Source organism: Sebastes fasciatus, chromosome 21, assembly GCF_043250625.1.
Source record: "Sebastes fasciatus isolate fSebFas1 chromosome 21, fSebFas1.pri, whole genome shotgun sequence".
Classification (NCBI taxonomy): Eukaryota; Metazoa; Chordata; class Actinopteri; order Perciformes; family Sebastidae; genus Sebastes; species Sebastes fasciatus.
The window spans coordinates 278769-298312 of record NC_133815.1 but is presented as its reverse complement, the minus strand read 5'-3'; the positions used below and the strand labels follow the sequence as shown (position 1 = coordinate 298312).

The following is a 19544-nucleotide window of genomic DNA, read 5'->3' as shown; positions in this document are numbered from 1 at the left end:
TGGGACGCTGTCCTCTGGTAACACGCTGTCCTCTGGTAACACGTTGTCCTCTGCTGGGACGTTCCTCTGAGGGATTTCCATTCTTAGATCTGGGAGATAACCAGGAAAAAAACAACAATGACTTTTAAAGAGCAATTCAACTGAAATGAAACGTCATGTTTCTGTACAGCAACATGTCTGCTCTGTAAATCAGTTGTTCTGTGTTCAAAATCAGAAACCAAAAGGGAGACATTCATATTTTATATGTTTTGGTTTCATGATTCTTCTCTGTGGTGAGTGCATGTTCTCCCCGTGTCGCCTTTGTTTTGGCCGACAAGTCGCACTCGAACACACCGTAAAGACGACAGCCGACAGTCAGTTAGCTCGTACGTTCTGCTCCTGGTGAGAGGAAATAACTCTCCACACCAGCAGGCGGCGGTAGTCTGTATCCATCACTCAGAAAGGGAAACAGGAAGAGCGAGGACGGAGGATATACAAGCCGTTGTTATGATACGTACATGAAACAAAGCGGACCATTTTCACACCGCTCTCACTCACCACTTAGCTTCATTCCAGATGTTCATGTCGCTGTGAGAATATGGTACCGTCAGGTATCCACATGTTGACGTTGGTAGAGTAGTGTAACGTAATGTGTTCGTAGCGAATGAGAAATAATCCTGATCTCAAAACTGATCAAAATAATAAAAGGTAATCTTTACCTTTCAGACACACTTCACGTTTCCAGACGTCGCCTGTCCTCTCTTGAGCCTTGACCGTCAAAGTCACTTTCTCTGGGATCGTAGTCATCAAAACCTCAAATGTCAGATGGTAATTTGGTCCATAATCTGAGTCAAATGGTTCACACTGAAAACCAGAAGCATCATTTTCAGTCTGGTTAAAATGTTTATCTGTACTTTCTTAATTGTGAATCTATTTTCAACATGCAGCCAAAATTATATTGATGATAATTCTGTGACTTGACTCACATCAGGTTGTATTGTGAAGCCCTCAGGTTCACAGTGGACACTGTAACTTTGACCAAAGTTGAGAAGACACTTGGCAGAGATCTTGATGTTCTTAGCACCTTCTTGTCGGGCCTTAACCTTCAGGAACAGAACATTTTTAATATGCCGTTTATGCTCATATTGTCGAGTACACTCAAAAACAAACAAATGTTGACCAAAGTGCCTCACAGAGCGATGAGAATCAGAATGAAATAAAACACAGAAATAATTAAGAGGATGCAAGTAAATTAATAAAAGTGTAGAATAAATAATTCTGGATTAAAATCCCCAAAACATGACAGCATTGCACAGAAGTCAAATAAATAAAACTAAAGACATAAATAAAAACAGAGTGTGACCAGTCTTCAAGGTGACTACTGACAGACTAAAGGAAAGAGACGGGTCTTAAAGGTCACATATTATACTCCATTTAAACTAGTTATTATAGGTCTCAGACACCTCCAAACCATGTCTCTGAAGTTTTTTTTTCAAAAAAACAATCAGATCATGCATTCCAGCATGTCTCTATAACCTCTGTTTCAGCCCATTTCCAAAAGTGCTGATTTCTGTGTCTGTAGCCTCTGTCTCCTCCCACTCTGCTCTGATTGGTCAGCGTTTTCTGTCAATCAAACGTCCTCAACAACAGCGTCACCCTCCCCCTCCCTCCCGGAGAAGCTCTCTCTCTCTCTCTAGAGAGAGAGAGAGAGAGAGAGAGAGAGAGAGAGAGAGAGAGAAGAGAGAGAGAGAGAGAGAGAGAGAGAGAGAGAGAGAGAGAGAGAGAGAGAGAGAGAGAGAGAGACGAGTGGAGAGATAGCAGCTAGAATACAGTTTATAAACCACTTTAAAGTTTATAAACCAGAAACTTCACCCAGCGCACGTTACCGGAGGAATCTGATCAGAAATCGGCGACACATGATGAACATCTGCGGTCCAGATTCCAGGTTTTCCTGACGGTTTCTCTCAGGTAAATAATACTATTTATAGCTCTGTTAGTTAACTCAGTGTTTACCTCATGCATCAACTCTGTAAACCGTAAACATACACTCTGTTTTACGTCTGTCTTTACAGATCCATCTGTGAGAAATGACCGACAGAATCATCCCAGAGGAGAGCAGACAGCTGAGAGCAGACAGCTGAGAGCAGACAGCTGAGAGCAGATGGCTCTGTTTACATGGAGATACAGAGCTAACCCGGTAGCATGTAGCTAAATGCTAACGGGTTAGCTACATGCTACCGCTATGACACGGTGTGTAAACACAGCGACCATCAGGGTGGAAAATAGAAGATGTGAAACAGTAGTCAGTTCATTATTTCTGCTAAAAGATAAATGTATGGAAGATCAGAGTAATGGTATATTATTTACAGTAGGAGCTGTCTCTGTGTTACCATGACTACAGACCACCGGAGCTTAGCTTACCATAGTTTACCAGAGCTGAAGACTTTCTCCTGTACCATGTCACATAACTAACTAACAGGTGAGATGATTACAAATGCTGTGAATAATTAATATTGTCATCTGTCAACTCAAATAAAGTTTGACTGTGAAACAGAAATGTGTTGTGTTGCTTACAGTCACTATTTACTACCTGTACTCTGCTACATGCATGACATCAAATATATATAATATATAAATATCATCTGTTTAAACAGTGTAATTACATAAAGCCTTTGTGAAAGAACATGTTATATTTAGATGATGGGAGTACATGAAGCCTGTTCTGCTGGTTCTTGCAGACTTTGCTCAAGTTAGGTTGAGGAGGAGAGACAGTGACGCGCTGTGGGGCGGGGTCAGCTACTGAAGGTTCTCTCTGGTTCGACCAGGAAACCCTCACGTGACTTGCATTTCTCTAATGACGTCAAGATACAAGGAAAAAAGCTAATTTTTTTTCTGCACCCATTTCCGGACAAACGGAGGAGGAGAAAAAGAGAGGATGGTCTTTTATGATACTATGGTGGCCTGTAGACACACTGGGGACAGATATTGATGTTTAAAAGACATGGAAAAGTGCATTTTGCATAATAGGTGACCTTTAAGACAGGTTTGAAGTTATCACTGGAGGAGGGAGATGTAATGGTGAGGGGGAAACTGTTCCTCCATTCAGGACCAACAACCTAAAGAGTCCAATCAGCCCGGGATTCTAACTGGGAGCGTGGAGTCAGCAGATCTGAGGGGTCTGGAGGTGGAATAGGGGACCTGGTTTCAGTCCATACAGAGCTTTAGAAAGAAATCAGAGTATCATAAAATCAACTCTGTCCTTCACTGGTAACCAGTGAATAGAAGCCAACACACCAGTGCAGGGAGATATGGTCTCTCTTCCTGCTGCCAGTAATGAGTCATTTTAAACCAGACAGGCTGTCTGGCTGGAAGAAATAAAAGCATGAACTAGGATCCTTTTCAGACAGGAAGGATTTGAATTTTGTGAGATCTTTTGTTGATCAGATTTTAAACCTGAATCAAAGATAACAAAGATAAACCCAGATTTCTTGGGTGGGAATTGACATTCGATGACAGAGACCCAAGAGGGTTGATTGTTGTGTCTGCAGGGCCAAAGATAAGGACCTAAGTTTTATTCTGGTTTAGTTGCAGGAATCTTTTTGCCACGGAGCATTTTGCATCCTTAATGCACTTCACAAGGGAGTAAGAACAGCACGGGTCACCAGGGCTGCAGTCCAAAAGTCAAAAAATGACATCCTGACGTCTTTTCCTGACCACTTCTCCTTGACCTCGATGGAAACGTCATGAGGTCAAGGAAAGATGAGAAGGAGAATTCAGAAGGACCTAGGAAAAGACAACCATGGTGTTCAGAGAATCCGACTGCTCTTTCACTTTAGGCTCCGTCATTATGATGCGACGGCGGCGAATGTTAATGACGCAGGTCTGCTGTGATGAAACTACAATGATCTGAAGATGGACTACAAAGGGTGCTGCTTCCCACCACGCATTGTTAAACAGCTCTTTCAGTGACAGACTGCTTCACCCGCGGTGTGTTAAAGAGAGATACCACAGGTCCTCCTGCTGCTGGAACACTCTATCAACAGATAATAAAGATTATCTGACCTTCTTTCAAGTTCTACAGCGTAGGTTAACTTAAATTAGCAGCTGTAGCAAGTTCTTAAAATTAACACTATAAAGGCTTAAAGTGTTGATAATCAAAATCTCTCAAATAACAATTCCAACCACAATGTACTTGTTTAAAAGTACAGCTGGAATCCTACACCTGTGAAAAATAGTGGTGTAGAATGTAAACACTTTTGGTTTGTTTAGAAGTGGAATATGAAATTTTTGGTCTCGACCAAAAATTATGCTGAAATTAATATTGCACAATTATGAATAATATGCCAACAATAATACTATGCCTCACAAATATCTTAACTACAACAATATCACAACAGTAGAACTCAATGAATAACATTAAACATATCAATACAAGTACATTCCAGAAATCAAAGTTGAACAGTCTTGCTCAGCCGTGTGTAATTACTAATGCTAAAATAAGCCCAGTGCGTTACCAATCCATGGACAAAAGGGTTTGTAATTCCATGTGTTGAAGTTGTGGTTCCAAGTCAAAGATGTTGTCTTTGCTGTGCTCATATCAAGTTGTGCAGATTGGAGGAAGCTTGTCGATCCAATACTTTCTTCCCAGCAGCTTGATAGCTTGGTGCTAACTTCCTTGCGGTTGTTGCTTGAAGTTAGTTGGAAAAGGCAGGCTCTCGCGTCCTCTGCTTTAGAAGAATGTTCCTTGTGTTTAAGACTGTTTCCTAACAGGCCATAGATCAGAGCAGAGCTGCTTCTACAGCTTCTGGTCTGGAGAGAAGAGCAGCAGCTCACCTCTCGCAGGTCAGCAGAGGTGAGGAGAAGGTGAAGAAAGAGGAGGAACAAAGAGATTACTCTGGTTTTGTCCTGGGTGAATTTCACTAGTATGTGTGAATGCTACAGTAGCCAATGGCTACTGAGCTGAGTCCTCAGCCAATGGCTACTGAGCTGAGTCCTCAGCCAATGGCTACTGAGCTGAGTCCATGGTTGGAGATACTCAATGGGTGCATGACTCAAGGATCCTGAGAAGCGTAGTTCATTGTCTTTGCCACCGTTTGGTAATGGTGGGTCCCGACATTGATTGTTTGTTAATTGATTGTTTTATTTGTTATCCTGGTTTTGTGTTTAACTGAGGTATTTGTTACATGTTCCAAATAAATAATTAATTAAAAATAAAGTGAAACTAAATGGTTGTCACTGTCCACTCATATTAAACATGAATCCCAATTAATATATGAACGTATGAAAATAATATGCAAGATAAGCATATTGTTTGTTATCATGAACGGCCGAATGGTGCGTCGCTTTAAATGCTGCGGCTGCAAGGAACTGTGGGATGTTATTCTCTCCTTTCCTTTGGTAAAGGATACTCCAGTGTATCCTCTGCTGAAGGAGATAATAAAGGAAGCATTGAAGCTCCTTTCCTCAACATTTAGAGGATTCAAACAGCTCTCATCACGGCTGCTACTGAGAGACTGAGAGGGTCATTTCACTCCGTTAGGAACCTTCCTGAGAGAAAAAGGACTATTGGACCGTAGACCCGGTTCCAGTGGGAGGTACAGTTGGGTGTTATAAATAAAATATGGCCTAATATGGAACCTTGTGGTACTCTGTATGAGATGGTGCAGAGGGAGAGGACACTTCATGCTGGTCCACACTAACAGATGTTTCAGATCTTACCAGATGTGTAAAATGTGAGAGAGCCCACACATAGCGACATGTTGTGTTAAATTTAACAGGTTAGTTCCTGTAGTGTGTGGAGAGAAACAGCAACAGCACACACTAACAGATTCATTCATCAACAACAAGAGTCCCACTAAAAAAACACAGAAATCTCTGAGATCAGACGAGACTTTACTGTAAACCAACATGGCCGACGACGGGCAGGAAGAATTAGTGATGTTAGTTTTTACTTTGTACTGAACATTGAGGAAGGATGGACGGATGAAGTCATGGAGACACGTTAAATAAACACTAATCAACACGTTGGTCCTCCATCTCTGAGCTCCATCTCACTACTACTTTATGCTTCACGTTTAGCATTAGCTCGTGCGTTAGCCGCGGCCGCCATGACGGCGGTGGTCGTCCTTCCTTCTTCAGTCAGCTTGGTTCTCTATCGGCTATCGTTCTTTCCCACGTGACTGCGTCATCTGCTGTCCTCGGGGTTCCCCTCACACAACAGGAGATCCCATCGGAAATATTCAACATGTTTAATATTTGAAATCGGTGTGACCAGGATGGACTTCAGAGCCGATCAGAGGATGTAAACAACACTCTGAATATACCTCACACCACAGGAACATCTGGAAAGATCATCTTTACTACCATCAATCAATCAGGGCTTTGCTGACGATGGTCAGGAGGAATCAGGACTAAACTCAGCTGATTCATGTGTAGTGTGGACCCGGCATCAATCAGTGCTAACAAAGGCTGATCTGTCTTGGGGGGTAGGAGGACAACCACTGAAGAGCATGTCCCTCTTATCCAACACCACTAATCCAACAAGTGTGTCGCAGCCGTGTGCATCACTTTTTAATGTCCCCTGGAAACAGTTTCCCTCGTCGTCTGTGCTTCTTGCAGCAGCTTTCTGTATTTGGTTGTTTCCCTATTTACAGGATTTGTTGTCACGTTGGTGAAGATGTTTTCTTAATTTGCTTGTAAAACACAATTAAATTTAGTCTCTTTGCTTGTGTTCTATAAAAGTTGCAGTTTGTTGAGCTCTCATGGCCACCGTACCTTTAGACCACTGTTTACTATTTACACCCTCTGGTGGAAGGATCACGAATGACAATGGCAGACAGAAAGGCAGCGCCGAGAGCAAAACACAGAAAGAATATGACAGATGGCTTTACCTCGGTTACATCGACGTTGCTGTTCAGCAGAAAGACATCGAGTACTGTCGGTCGGAGGAACAGCAGAACTTGGCCCTTTATCGGCCATATGAGATTCTGAATCCTAAGAATCGTATTCCAGATCAGGCCAAAGGCAGAGAGATGAGAGATCTTCACAACCACATGAGTGTCTGTAATCTCCAGCGGCTCCAAGATGCTCATTTCATCATCAGAGATGTGAGCGACAGACAACAGGCCGTCACAGAGCAATGCTGTGAAAGCAAAGAGCTGTTAAACTTTTGTTTTAATGCTAACAGGTTCATCTACCCAATTCATTTCTTACCACTTGCCACAATCTATTGCCTCTAACTCTGGAGCATCCCGAGGATGTGCCACTTCACCTCTATTCTTTACTTCCTATTGTTGAATTCATTATTATTTTACTGTTCCACGTGTGATCTGTGTGGATGTGTGCATTTAGCGTTGTGCATAAAATCCATTACATTTATATATATATATATATTTTCACACGTCACCGAATGCAGCTAATCTCAACAAAGTTCACATTAATAAACATTTTGCAATTTTTACTTTTGAACAATGTCTTTACCTTCCTTTGTGTCACAGTGTTGGAGGTGGAGCTGACGGAGAGCAGCATCCTCAGAACACTTGATGTTGAACAGCGGCCCTGCAGCCATTTTGCCAGCTGATTGGAGGAGGCTCTCATCCCATTGGACGGTCCTGTACAGTAGCTCCGCCTCCTGAGCCATGACAAACACCAGTCCAGTCAAAGCACACTGGAACACACCTGGACCAGGACACCTGAAGCTGTAGGACAAAGAGGGCCAAACTGATATAACAAGCATTTATTGGCCTGTTAGTCTCTCTCTTTTAGTCGAGGCCTCAGCAAGGAAACGAGGTTGGTTGGGATATGACATGCTTTCTTTAAAGTTGGTGGGACATATCACCACCATCCACATCTTTATCTGTGCTTATAAACTGGAGCCAAACAGCTCCATGTTGAAATCTAATTTCTGATGTTGAGGTTGAACCACGGCCTGCTCCTGGGCAGGATGCTAGCGCAGAGTTCGTTAGTTTGCTGCCACCTCAACCCAAACCTGTTGAAGGAAAAACAGAATCCTTTTTAAGAGGCAAAGCCTGTTTTAAAAAGAACGTTATCGCTTATGTATCATCAGGGTTGTATCTGTTGACCTTGACAGATGAGACTTAACACCCTTCAGGGTTGGTGATATGTTCAAATCAATATCACCACATTAACAAGGCAAAAGTGAGCATGGCTCACATACCCCCCCGCTCACTGCTTGACCCCTACTAAAGAAGGACCAAAGGTTTCGCTCTTTTGGAAAATGTTGTGCACCCTGGACTTCTAACCTCCAAAAGGCACAACTAGACCACACTGTCAACCATCACACCAAGTTTGAAGTTCGTAAGTTAAATAGTTTCCAAGTTCTGCTCTGAAAATGAAAGTGTGACGGACAGAAGGACGGACACGCGGAGCGCTATATAACCCCGACTACGTTGTCGCGGGGGTATAATAAAGACAATATTACAATATTGTTATGTATGTCCATATATCAAGCATATGCAAATTCACATATAAACTAGTCAAAGTAATCTTGAATGCAAACTGAGCCTAAACACAAATTATGACTATATATTAGGGCTGTCAATCCATTCAGATATTTAATTATGATTAATCGCAAATTAATCACACATTTTTTATCTGTTCAAAATGTCCCTTAAAGGGAGATATGTCAAGTATTTAACACTCTTATCAACATGGGAGTGGACAAATATACTGCTTTATGCAAATGTATTTTCATTCACATATCTGGAGGTCAGAGGTCAAGGGACCCCTTTGAAAATGGACATGACAGTTTTTCCTCTCCAAAATGTAGCGTAAGTTTGGAGCGTTATTTAACCTCCTTCATGACGAGCTAGTATGACATGGTTGGTACCGATGGATTCATCAGGTTTTAGAGTTTCATATGAGCCCACTACAACCTCTGAAAGATCGATTGCATTAATGCGTTAAAGAAATTAGTGGCGTTAAAACGGTTTTGCGGTAACTTCAACAGCCCTACTATATATGATTCTTTCTTTGTGGGGATTTTTAGTTCTCTATATCTATAGAATATGATATGCCTTTGGGTTGAAACTATTCAGATATACCAACTTGCTGTTCAATGTGCCTTACATTAGATTATGTTCTATATACAGCAAGGCCTCGTCTATTACAGGGTTCCTACACATTTTACATTTCAGAGACTTCCAGACTTCTCTGTAGATTTTTCAGACCATATTTGACTTTGTGACTCGGGGTTCAGAGGACACTGTGACAAGACTACAGTGCTTCAGTGCCCACTCCCCCCCCGTCCTACACAGAAAGCTGGACGACGTTCGGCTGTCAAACATCCTGCTCCAGGTGAATCACAATGATGCCGCCCCTCTATCAGCACCAGGGACAGACCGGGACACAAGTCCATCCCAGGACTTTGAGACGGAGAGGTGTCCGATGTGAGCGGCCGGAGGGCGCGAGACGAAACACTGTGGGCAGTAATTTTACCACTAACAGAGTTTTAGTGGTATAAAGAGAATGTGATGATGATGAAGACGAAGAAGGAAGTCAATGGGTTTTAGTTAGATGTCTGAAATAAGGTCTGTGGTGAACACAAGCTGAAGAGATTTTAACGTTTTGTTCTACGACATAAAATACATCAATAAATATCCCACTGGTGAATTTTGAAGCTTTTACGTGTCTTAAAAAAGGCGGTTGTTAGACGTCATCACGCCGTCTTGTCCTCCTTTACAGCCTTGTTGTGTCTACTCGCCTTCATGTGACTGGGGTGTAGTTTGTTTACAGCCTAACGTTAGCTTTTTACTTCTTAGGCCGGCACTACGAAGCAGGAGTTAGGGTCAGTGAGGTAACTTCAGGGTTAACCCTTCAGGGTTTTCAGTCCTACGATGGTGGTTCACTTCTTACCGGGGTAGATTGCCATGGTAACTGATGCTGAACACCTGACCTGCTCCGCAGCAAGTTATGTTCCAGATAAGAGATCAACTGGTATAAAAGCACCGCCTACTGACCATTGGCTGTTAGAGGAGGGAACCAGAGTGATGCTAACTTCCTGGTTGTTCTACAGAAATACGTCATCCCTGCAGCGCTCTTGGTGTTGTTCATTCCTTATTAAACTCTCATCATTTGGAACCTTCAACTTAGTGAAGGATTCAGTGGGAGGAAGACTTGGGGACACAGTTTCCTGATAAGGTTTAGAAGAAGGCTTCAGATAGGGTACATTCCTCTTCAATTTCCTGACGACATACAATTATCCAGGTCAAAGGTTTCACACCGTCTCCACTGGTCTAAAGTAAAGCTAGCCAAGTCCATGTCTGGTGTGGATCCTGTGTGTGACCGATGCAGGCTAGCACCAGCCACCCTGTCACACTGAGTTGGTTTTGTCCAAAACTAAATATAGTTTCTGGCAATCAATATGACACACTCTGGGTCCAGAGTTTATACGATTACCTGTATGAAGATCCAGCTGTCTGCTCAGGTGAGAAGGATGTTGGAGTCTGGAATCAAAAAAGGAACAGAATTAGTTATTTGAATAGAAATACCAACTTGTCTTAGTGTTTAATAAAGTGATGAAATACTAGAGCCACACTGTCAATACTCAACTCAAGCACCCTGTATGAGTCAGAGAGGAAATGACTTCAATGGAGTGACAGTGTGAGGTGTGTTAGAGAAGACTACACAGAAGGACAACTACACCAAGAACATGGCTCTCAATAATCACCATGTATTTAGCTCCTGATTTACTAACACACCAGATCCAGTACCAGTACCAGCACCAGCACCAGCACCAGCTCTAGTACCAGTACCAGTACCAGCACCAGCACCAGCTCCAGCTCCAGTACCAGTACCAGTACCAGCATCAGCACCAGCACCAGCTCCAGCTCCAGTACCAGTACCAGCACCAGCACCAGGACGGATCGCGGTACTGCCAGCGACGAGAGCTCAGAGGCCAAGTTTAGTAAATAAATGATAGTTCAGTGATCTTTACTCCACACTATTAACATCTGCAGGTGAATGCAGTCTGAAGCCGTGGGCACACTGCCCGCTTCAGGCTCGCCTGACGGCAGCGTCGCGTCGTGGCCGCGTGATGCACACCTAGGGTGTTCACACTAGACGCGAGTTAGCTGCCTGTCGGGAGCGTATCTGCTACCTGTCAGCTGTGTTTTTGCTGCTGCTGACAGCCCTTTCTTTCTACATAGAGTTTGCCTTTTAATGGCCATTTAACTTCATGATAAATATCATTTATATTTATTTTAGACAGAGAAAGGTTCAGAAACGTGTGGTAATTAGTAAATAATAGTAATAATCCACAATTAAAACTCCATACTGTATTCATTTATGATGCTTTCCAAGTTCCACATCACTGTCCGGCACATATTTCAGAATAAAAGCCTTGTGTTAACAAATGAAGGAATTCTGTGTAAAGAAAACCCGCTTTAGGGCTTTTATTTCGAAATGAAAGCAGGAAGTGTTGATTTAAAAACAAGTTTACTTAACTTTACTTTTTTTTCATCTCCGTAACATATTCTACAGATAAACCTCGAAACTGTAGTAAAGTCTTGCTGGTATGAAGTTAATATACAGTCACTAGATCACTTTCACTGTCTGACATATTCTACAGATGTCTAGACATGTAAACTGTATTATGTAGCTGATATGATGTCCATATACTGTCAATAGATCACCTTCACTGTCTGTTGCTGCTGGGACACGCAGCCGAGACGCGAGAGGCTCGCGTGTAAAATAGGCGAGCCTTCTATTCTATAAAATAGACGCGCGTCTGACGCGTCTCATGCGGGCAGTGTGTCCACTCTAACCTGTTAACATGGACGCCGAAATAAAAAACAACACGCCACGCGAGACTCACGCGAGCATGATGCGGGCAGTGTGTCCACCACTTTAGTCATTAAATAAATGTCTGCCTGCAGGTGTAATACACTACAGTTCTTCAGCGGGAGATCCTTGATAAATGTCCAAGTAAAGTCATCCATGGTTCATACTGGAGGATTTCACACCGTACAACTGCTCCTTTCTCACCTTTTCCTCGTCCTCAGGTAGCTTTATTCCCTCATTCAGTTTGACATCTGAGTCACCTGAAAGTGAAAGTGAAAAAATGAATATTGTTCAAATAGACGTGATCTTAACATCTGGAACAAAGATGGAACTGAGTCACAGTTTTGTTGTACAATGAGGACATTCTCATTTTAAGATCAGATGTGAATGTACAATAGTTTGATGAATGGGGGAAGTTGTTTCAATACTCACATTCTTTGTGTCTGGAAGCTGTGTAGACCTTCTTGTCTGTCCTGTAGAGATCAACACAGTCAGAAAAGTTATAGAACAAGTTTAAAATAATTGTCCGTTCTTTGAGTTAGCATCAATCTATCAGAATGAAATGCTTCTCATCATATCTGCACCATGAAGACTACAACTGACTGCTGACAATCATGTTCTGGTCCTACATTAAAGGAAAGAACTAGTCATTAGTCTAGATCCAACACACATCAAAAGAAAACACAACTAACTACACTTTTCACTCGACTGTAAATTCACACGTCTGTAACAACATTGCTGACTGACTGTAAAATGTTGCTTTGCATTATCAGCTGGCTTTTTGTCGGTTCCCAGTAGAGATACCTTGAATCCCAGTAGAAGGACCTCTGGTAATTTGGCTGTGAGGGTTCTCATCCTTGTTGCTGCACTAGCAACTCTTAAGCTTTGTTTGTACTGACGTGAGACGCCGTGGCGAGGGCCTGCGTAGATGGCGAGCACGCTACGAGCATACACAGAGGCGTTTATGCTCAGAGCGTTGTTCGCTGCAGTATGCTCCGAAACGCCATGAGGCGTACAAACAAGACATCAAGTGGATCAGCAAGAAGTCAACGAGTGGTACCGGAGAGGAAAGTAGGTTGCCTGGCAACAGTAGTAAACACAGACGTACGTACCGCCAAACATTACATCTGTGTACTGTAATTATTACTGTGACCTCCTGACCTCCAAGTCTAAATGACTTCCTGTCTCTCGGTGCTTCCCCTCGGGTCGCCGCTCTTTACATCACACCTTTTTATCTTTAACAAAACGATCTCTCAGATTCTTTCACAGCCTGCAGCAGAAAACCTCTTTTTAACCAGCGTGAGGAATATTACATTATTATAATATTTAATGTCATGTGACTGTCTCCGTGGTCATGTGACTGTCTCTGTGGTCATGTGACTGTCCCCTCGGTCATGTGACTGTCTCTGTGGTCATGTGACTGTCTCTGTGGTCATGTGACTGTCCCCTCGGTCATGTGACTGTCTCTGTGGTCATGTGACTGTCTCTGTGGTCATGTGACTGTCCCTGTGGTCATGTGACTGTCTCTGTGGTCATGTGACTGTCCCGTGATCATGTGACTGTCTCTGTGGTCATGTGACTGTCCCCGTGGTCATGTGACTGTCTCTGTGGTCATGTGACTGTCTCTGTGGTCATGTGACTGTCCCTGTGGTCATGTGACTGTCTCTGTGGTCATGTGACTGTCCCGTGATCATGTGACTGTCTCTGTGGTCATGTGACTGTCTCTGTGGTCATGTGACTGTCCCCGTGGTCATGTGACTGTCTCTGTGGTCATGTGACTGTCTCCGTGATCATGTGACTGTCTCCGTGGTCATGTGACTGTCTCTGTGGTCATGTGACTGTCCCGTGGTCATGTGACTGTCTCTGCGGTCTCTCAGTGAACAGTTGTAAAGATGTCTTTACAGGCAAAGCTGCTCGGCCAGTCTTCCCTCGAAGGCGTCCATGTTGAAATGAAAGACGGCGCACGCAGTCGGCGCGTGGTTACAGAATCCACGACAACTTGCGGAGCCTTCGCACACCACGCAAAAGTCACGATGACGTAATTTCCTGGCGAGCGCACCTCACGCCGGCTTCACAACTTCACCATAAACCAGGCTTTACTGGTTGGTTGTCCACACAGTAGAGCTGCAGGGATACCCCACGGGAGTAACACACTGACTGTTGAGTGTTTAGTGCAATACTGATGGAACCAGCATGGACCAACTCCGACTGTCTACTTACTCCAGAGACTCCACTCTAAAGCGTGGACTCTCCACAAGATCACACAGCACCTTCACTCCTGAATTCTTCAGCTTGTTGAGGCTCAGATCCAGCTCTCTCAGATGGGAGGGGTTGGACTTCAGAGTTGAGTCCAGAGAAGCAGAGCTGATCTCTGACAAACTGCAGAGACTCAATCTGAATAAAGAATAAATGATGTAAGTTTAGAAGACAACGTTCCAGCTTGAAATCATTCAATGTTTAATACTGTGTTCAGAGCTGAAGAAGGTTTAGAACGTAGAAGTTTAGAAAATGTAAACTCCAAACACCTGAAGCCAACAGGATGCAGGTTAAGAACTGTAAAATACAAACAGTGAAACAGAGCTCTCATTCATTCATTCTCTTCAGGCTGACGTGCTTGCGGTAAGAGTATTGCCTCATTTCCGGTTGCCTGTCTTTCTGTGTACTGCTAGTGTTCTGTAGCTGCTCTAGCACATCCAGGGCAATATAGTTCTACTCTTTATTACAGCGGCTAATTACCCGCTACATTCATACTTACACTAGTTCTGCTTAAGCACTCATAACTCGCTCCTTTTTAGAGACTTCTCCATAATCCCACAGTTGATGCAAGCTATTCAGCTCTGCTAACGCTAGCTGGGCTATCGTACTGTAGCATAGCAGTAGCTTAGCAGTTAGCGATGGCTTCTCTCTCTCCCTCTCCTGCTCTCTCCTGCTCTGTGTGTCTCATGTTTAGTTATTCCTCTGCCTCCTTTAGTGATAATGGTACATGTATTAAATGTAGTGCACTTGCTGCATTGGAGGCGAGGGTTAGTGAATTAGGAGCCCGGTTCCGCACCATGGAAACTAAATCATTAGCTTCTGTAGTTAGTCAGCCCCTAGCCGGTGAGGACCGGCCAAGCGTAGCTCCTGCTAGCCGTCCCCCGGCAACCCCCGAGCATCCCTGGAGCCAGAGCTACCATAGTTAACTGCATCCCTGGAGCCAGAGCTACCATAGTTAACTTCATCCCTGGAGCCAGAGCTACCATAGTTAACTGCATCCCTGGAGCCAGAGCTACCATAGTTAACTGCATCCCTGGAGCCAGGGGAAGAGGAAATATACTGTATGGAAAAGCTGACCCATTATCTAAGGACTAAAGCAAGGACCCATGAACAACGCTGGGAAAATGGATTGCATACAAGAGAAAAGATGGCTCATGTTCACAGATGATCTGAAAAGAACAGATCAAAGTTTGTAATGTCAGAGTAGTGCCCCCCCTTTTTTGTTTTAGTTTTATGAGTTTATCTTTGTTTTTATGTTTGATGTGAAATTTGTTCAGTGTAATAAAACTGGAAAATACATAAATAAAAAGTTAAAAAAAAAAAAAAAAATGGTGTCTGACCCCAGAGTCTCCAGTCTACAGTGTGGACTCTCCAGAAAACCACACAGGAGCTTCACTCCTGAATCTTGCAGCTTGTTGTCATCCAGCTTCAGCTCTCTCAGATGGGAGGGGTTGGACTTCAGAGCTGAGGCCAGAGAAGCACAGCTGATCTCTGACAAACTGCAGCACCACAATCTGAATAAAGAATAAATGATGTAAATTTAGAAGACAACGTTCCAGCTTGAAATCATTCAATGTTTAATAATGTGTTCAGAGCTGAAGAAGGTTTAGAACGTAGAAGTTTAGAAAATGTAAACTCCAAACACCTGAAGCCAACAGGATGCAGGTTAAAAACTGTAAAATACAAACAGTGAAACAGAGCTCTCATTCATTCATTCTCTTCAGGCTGACGTGCTTGCGGTAAGAGTATTGCCTCATTTCCGGTTGCCTGTCTTTCTGTGTACTGCTAGTGTTCTGTAGCTGCTCTAGCACATCCAGGGCAATATAGTTCTACTCTTTATTACAGCGGCTAATTACCCGCTACATTCATACTTACACTAGTTCTGCTTAAGCACTCATAACTCGCTCCTTTTTAGAGACTTCTCCATAATCCCACAGTTGCTTGCAAGCTATTCAGCTCTGCTAACGCTAGCTGGGCTATCGTACTGTAGCATAGCAGTAGCTTAGCAGTTAGCGATGGCTTCTCTCTCTCCCTCTCCTGCTCTCTCCTGCTCTGTGTGTCTCATGTTTAGTTATTCCTCTGCCTCCTTTAGTGATAATGGTACATGTATTAAATGTAGTGCACTTGCTGCATTGGAGGCGAGGGTTAGTGAATTAGGAGCCCGGTTCCGCACCATGGAAACTAAATCATTAGCTTCTGTAGTTAGCCAGCCCCTAGCCGGTGCGGACCGGCCAAGCGTAGCTCCTGCTAGCCGTCCCCCGGCAACCCCCGAGCAGCCGGGAGGCTGGGTGACTGTCCGAAGGAAGCATAGTCCTAAACTGAAGCCCACGGTTCACCACCAACCACTCCACGTTTCTAACAGATTCTCCCCACTCAGCGACACACCCGCTGAGAAACCAACTCTGGTTATCGGCAGCTCTATTCTGAGAAACGTGAAGTTAAACCAGCTACCATTGTTAACTGCATCCCTGGAGCCAGAGCTACCATAGTTAACTGCATCCCTGGAGCCAGAGCTACCATAGTTAACTGCATCCCTGGGGCCAGAGCTACCATAGTTAACTGCATCCCTGGAAGAGAGAATAGGGGCCCACTTCATGTCAAACTCATTTTGACAGGTGAGACTAATCAGGAATTTCCGGAACGAATTGGAATTTCCGGAACGAATTGGCTTCCTGTATCCCCCCCTCATACCGGAAACCACGCCCACCCCCCTTTTTTCCCACGCTACATCATGGTAGGCGTATTTCCCCCCTCCTCCGTGTGAATTTTTTAATCACATGAGCTGGGACCATGTGATGGGACCATGTGATGGGAGAAAAACATTCTACCTTTTGAACTCTTAGCATTAGCTAATGGGACAGATGTATAAGTCTCCACTGTTTAAATTGACCAAAACTGCGGCTAATGTCTTTAATAGATGACTGGGGTATGAACTCTTTTTAACCTTTTGAACTCTTAGCACTAGCTAATGGGACAGATGTATAAGTCTCCACTGTTTAAATTGACCAAAACTGCGCCCACCCCCCTTTTTTCCCACGCTACATCATGGTAGGCGTATTTCCCCCCTCCTCCGTGTGAATTTTTTAATCCGCCGGAGGCGGGGGGTAAAAAAAAAATGAGAGGGGAGGGTGGGGTTTTTTAAGATAGAATAAAGTGGATTTTTCATTCTTTCCTCCTACCTTGTACTCGGCATGGATCCTCAAGCGTTGATTACGATTGAAATGGAGAATTGTAAGCCTTTGGAAGAAGAAGAGGCTTCGTCTTCCTCTAACAGAAAACCTTCTGATGGCTGGTCCTCATCATTGCTCAGTCAGACGCCTGTAACAGTTTATCAAGATGTTACTGTGGTACCAGGAGCTCCAAAGAGATGTATGATGTATCTGTGCCGTACTCAGATGCCCCCTCCTTCAGGATCTCTGCATGAAGAATGGTCTCTATATCCCTGGATGTCTGGATCCTGGGGTTATGTGTTCAAGTATGAGTTGGGTGAGCTGTGGATGTACCAGCTGGGTGAGGGGGAAATTCTGGGTCCTTCAACCATCATGACGGTGTTGAGCATCGAGGATTGGGCTGTGATGAAGCTGATGATAAAGATGGCTGTTGCTATGAATAAGAGCCCTGTGAAAGAAGAGAACAAAGAGGCCTCATCTGAAGAAGAGAGCGAGGATGTTGATGTGACTACGTCAGATTCAGGTTGTTGTTTGGAGGAGGAGGAGGAGGATGAGAATAAGGAGAATAAGGAGAAAAAGGAGAAAAAGGAGAACGGAAAGAGAGTGCATAGTCCTATTCGTCCTCCTCTTGGGGAGAAACGTCAGAGATTGGTTATTCGGTTTGATGACCTGGAGTTGGCTAAGATGAAAATCATTTTGGGAACAATATGGCCATCCAAAAGCACAGGCTCAGGCAAATGGATGACTCAAGCCAGTCTGCGTTCACACAGTTCACAGGCATTCCCGGAACAGGAGAAATCCGTCAGCATCTTTGTGATGGAGAGATTTAATCCTGACTGCGGGTTATTCCGCAACGTTCTAGTGATACCCGCGAAGGAATGGCTCCACAGGATGTTGGAGATGAGGGAGAGGATTTCTATCCTTTACCAGAGTTGTCGCAACTGGAGAGAGGCGATGGTGGTAAGAAAAACTCTAAAATTTTGAGTTTCGCTGAAAAAAAAATAAAAAATACCACGCCTCCTTGTACCTCCCACTTCTAAACCACAATTCCACGCCTCCTTAACCACGCCTCTTTGAACCTCTTTGAACCTCCCCTCTTCTGGTATTATAAAGAACGCTGTCATTACCGTTGCACTTTTTGAATATGCCCTACACACGACCAAAGCGCACCCTCCGTCCTCGTAAGCTCTTCTCTTCTTCTTCTTCTTCCGACTTCATCTACCTCGGCTCCATGGATTTAACAGAATTTTGTCAGCAAAGTATGGACGTTGTCTCAGAGGACGAGCAGACGGTGTCCGAGGTACAGAGCCAGGCCTTGGAGGACGAGCAACCGTTGTCTCAGGTAGCGGAGGACGAGCAACCGTTGTCCCAGGTATCGGAGGACGAGCAACCGTTGTCCCAGGTATCGGAGGACGAGCAACCGTTGTCCCTGGTAGTGGATAAGGACCTGGAGGACGAGCAAACGTTACCCGAGACACCTCCTTGTTCGGAGGAGGAGGAGGAGGAGGATGATGAGAATAAGGAGAATAATGTGGACGGGGTTGACGGATGGATGGCTGGATGGATCGTGGACAGCATCAAATCTGCTGTTTATCATCTGCTCAGCCTGACTATCCGCAAGTACCGCGTCGATGAATGCTATGGATGTCAGATCAATCATCCTAGCCAGAGAAATCATGACTGCTTGGAGGTGTTGGAGGAAGACTTTCTCCAGGATCACTATGAACATTTGATGAAACGACTCAACACCCCTCGCTTCATTCCCTCCATTCAACGCCTGCTGAGGAGCCGCAACGTCAACATGAATGATCTCAGAGTCCGGATGGTGGCAGAGACTCTCCTGCATGAGTTGAAAACGGTCAAGTGCAGATGGGAAGCTCTCTCTGATGCGTGTGAGAATCTGACCGGAGAGGATACTGAGAAACTGAAACAGCTGCAGACCACCGGTGACAGCTGCAACGTCTATTGATAAGCTGAAATGATCTGACCTTGTTACCAAATGTTTTTTTAGTAATCATATATCCTGTTTTCTTTTTAGTAATCATATATCCTGTTTTACCAAATGTTTTCTTTTTAGTAATCATATATCCTGTTTTACCAAATGTTTTCTTTTTAGTAATCATATATCCTTGTTACCAAATGTTTTCTTTTTGGTAATCATATATCCAAAGTTTTTTTTACCTTGTTACCAAATGTTTTCTTTTTTTTTAGTAATCATATATCCTGTTACCAAATGTTTTCTTTTTAATAATCATATATCCTTGTTACCAAATGTTTTCTTTTTGGTAATCATATATCCTGTTTTACCTTGTTACCAAATGTTTTCTTTTTAGTAATCAT

At 43.7% G+C, this 19544-nt stretch overlaps 1 protein-coding gene and 1 long non-coding RNA gene across 2 annotated transcripts in view; one reads left to right on the top strand and one right to left on the bottom strand.

The window, feature by feature from the left end:
- The window catches only part of LOC141760068 (uncharacterized), a 190553-nt gene that overhangs the window by 856 nt on the left and 170153 nt on the right, over positions 1 to 19544 (bottom strand). Inside the window, exons 29-38 of the mRNA XM_074622714.1 lie at positions 15375 to 15548; positions 13999 to 14172; positions 12211 to 12251; positions 11983 to 12038; positions 10396 to 10442; positions 7459 to 7676; positions 6870 to 7120; positions 966 to 1082; positions 699 to 843; positions 1 to 89 (exon numbers count right to left, since the gene is read on the bottom strand). The exon at positions 1 to 89 is cut by the window's left edge and continues 856 nt beyond it. Coding sequence (XP_074478815.1) covers positions 1 to 89; positions 699 to 843; positions 966 to 1082; positions 6870 to 7120; positions 7459 to 7676; positions 10396 to 10442; positions 11983 to 12038; positions 12211 to 12251; positions 13999 to 14172; positions 15375 to 15548 — 1312 coding nt within the window. The remainder of the gene's footprint in view (positions 90 to 698; positions 844 to 965; positions 1083 to 6869; positions 7121 to 7458; positions 7677 to 10395; positions 10443 to 11982; positions 12039 to 12210; positions 12252 to 13998; positions 14173 to 15374; positions 15549 to 19544) is intronic.
- Positions 1813 to 2714, top strand: LOC141759875 (uncharacterized). Its single transcript, XR_012592216.1, has 3 exons — positions 1813 to 1947; positions 2052 to 2148; positions 2207 to 2714. It is a non-coding gene; the product is annotated as an uncharacterized LOC141759875 (long non-coding RNA).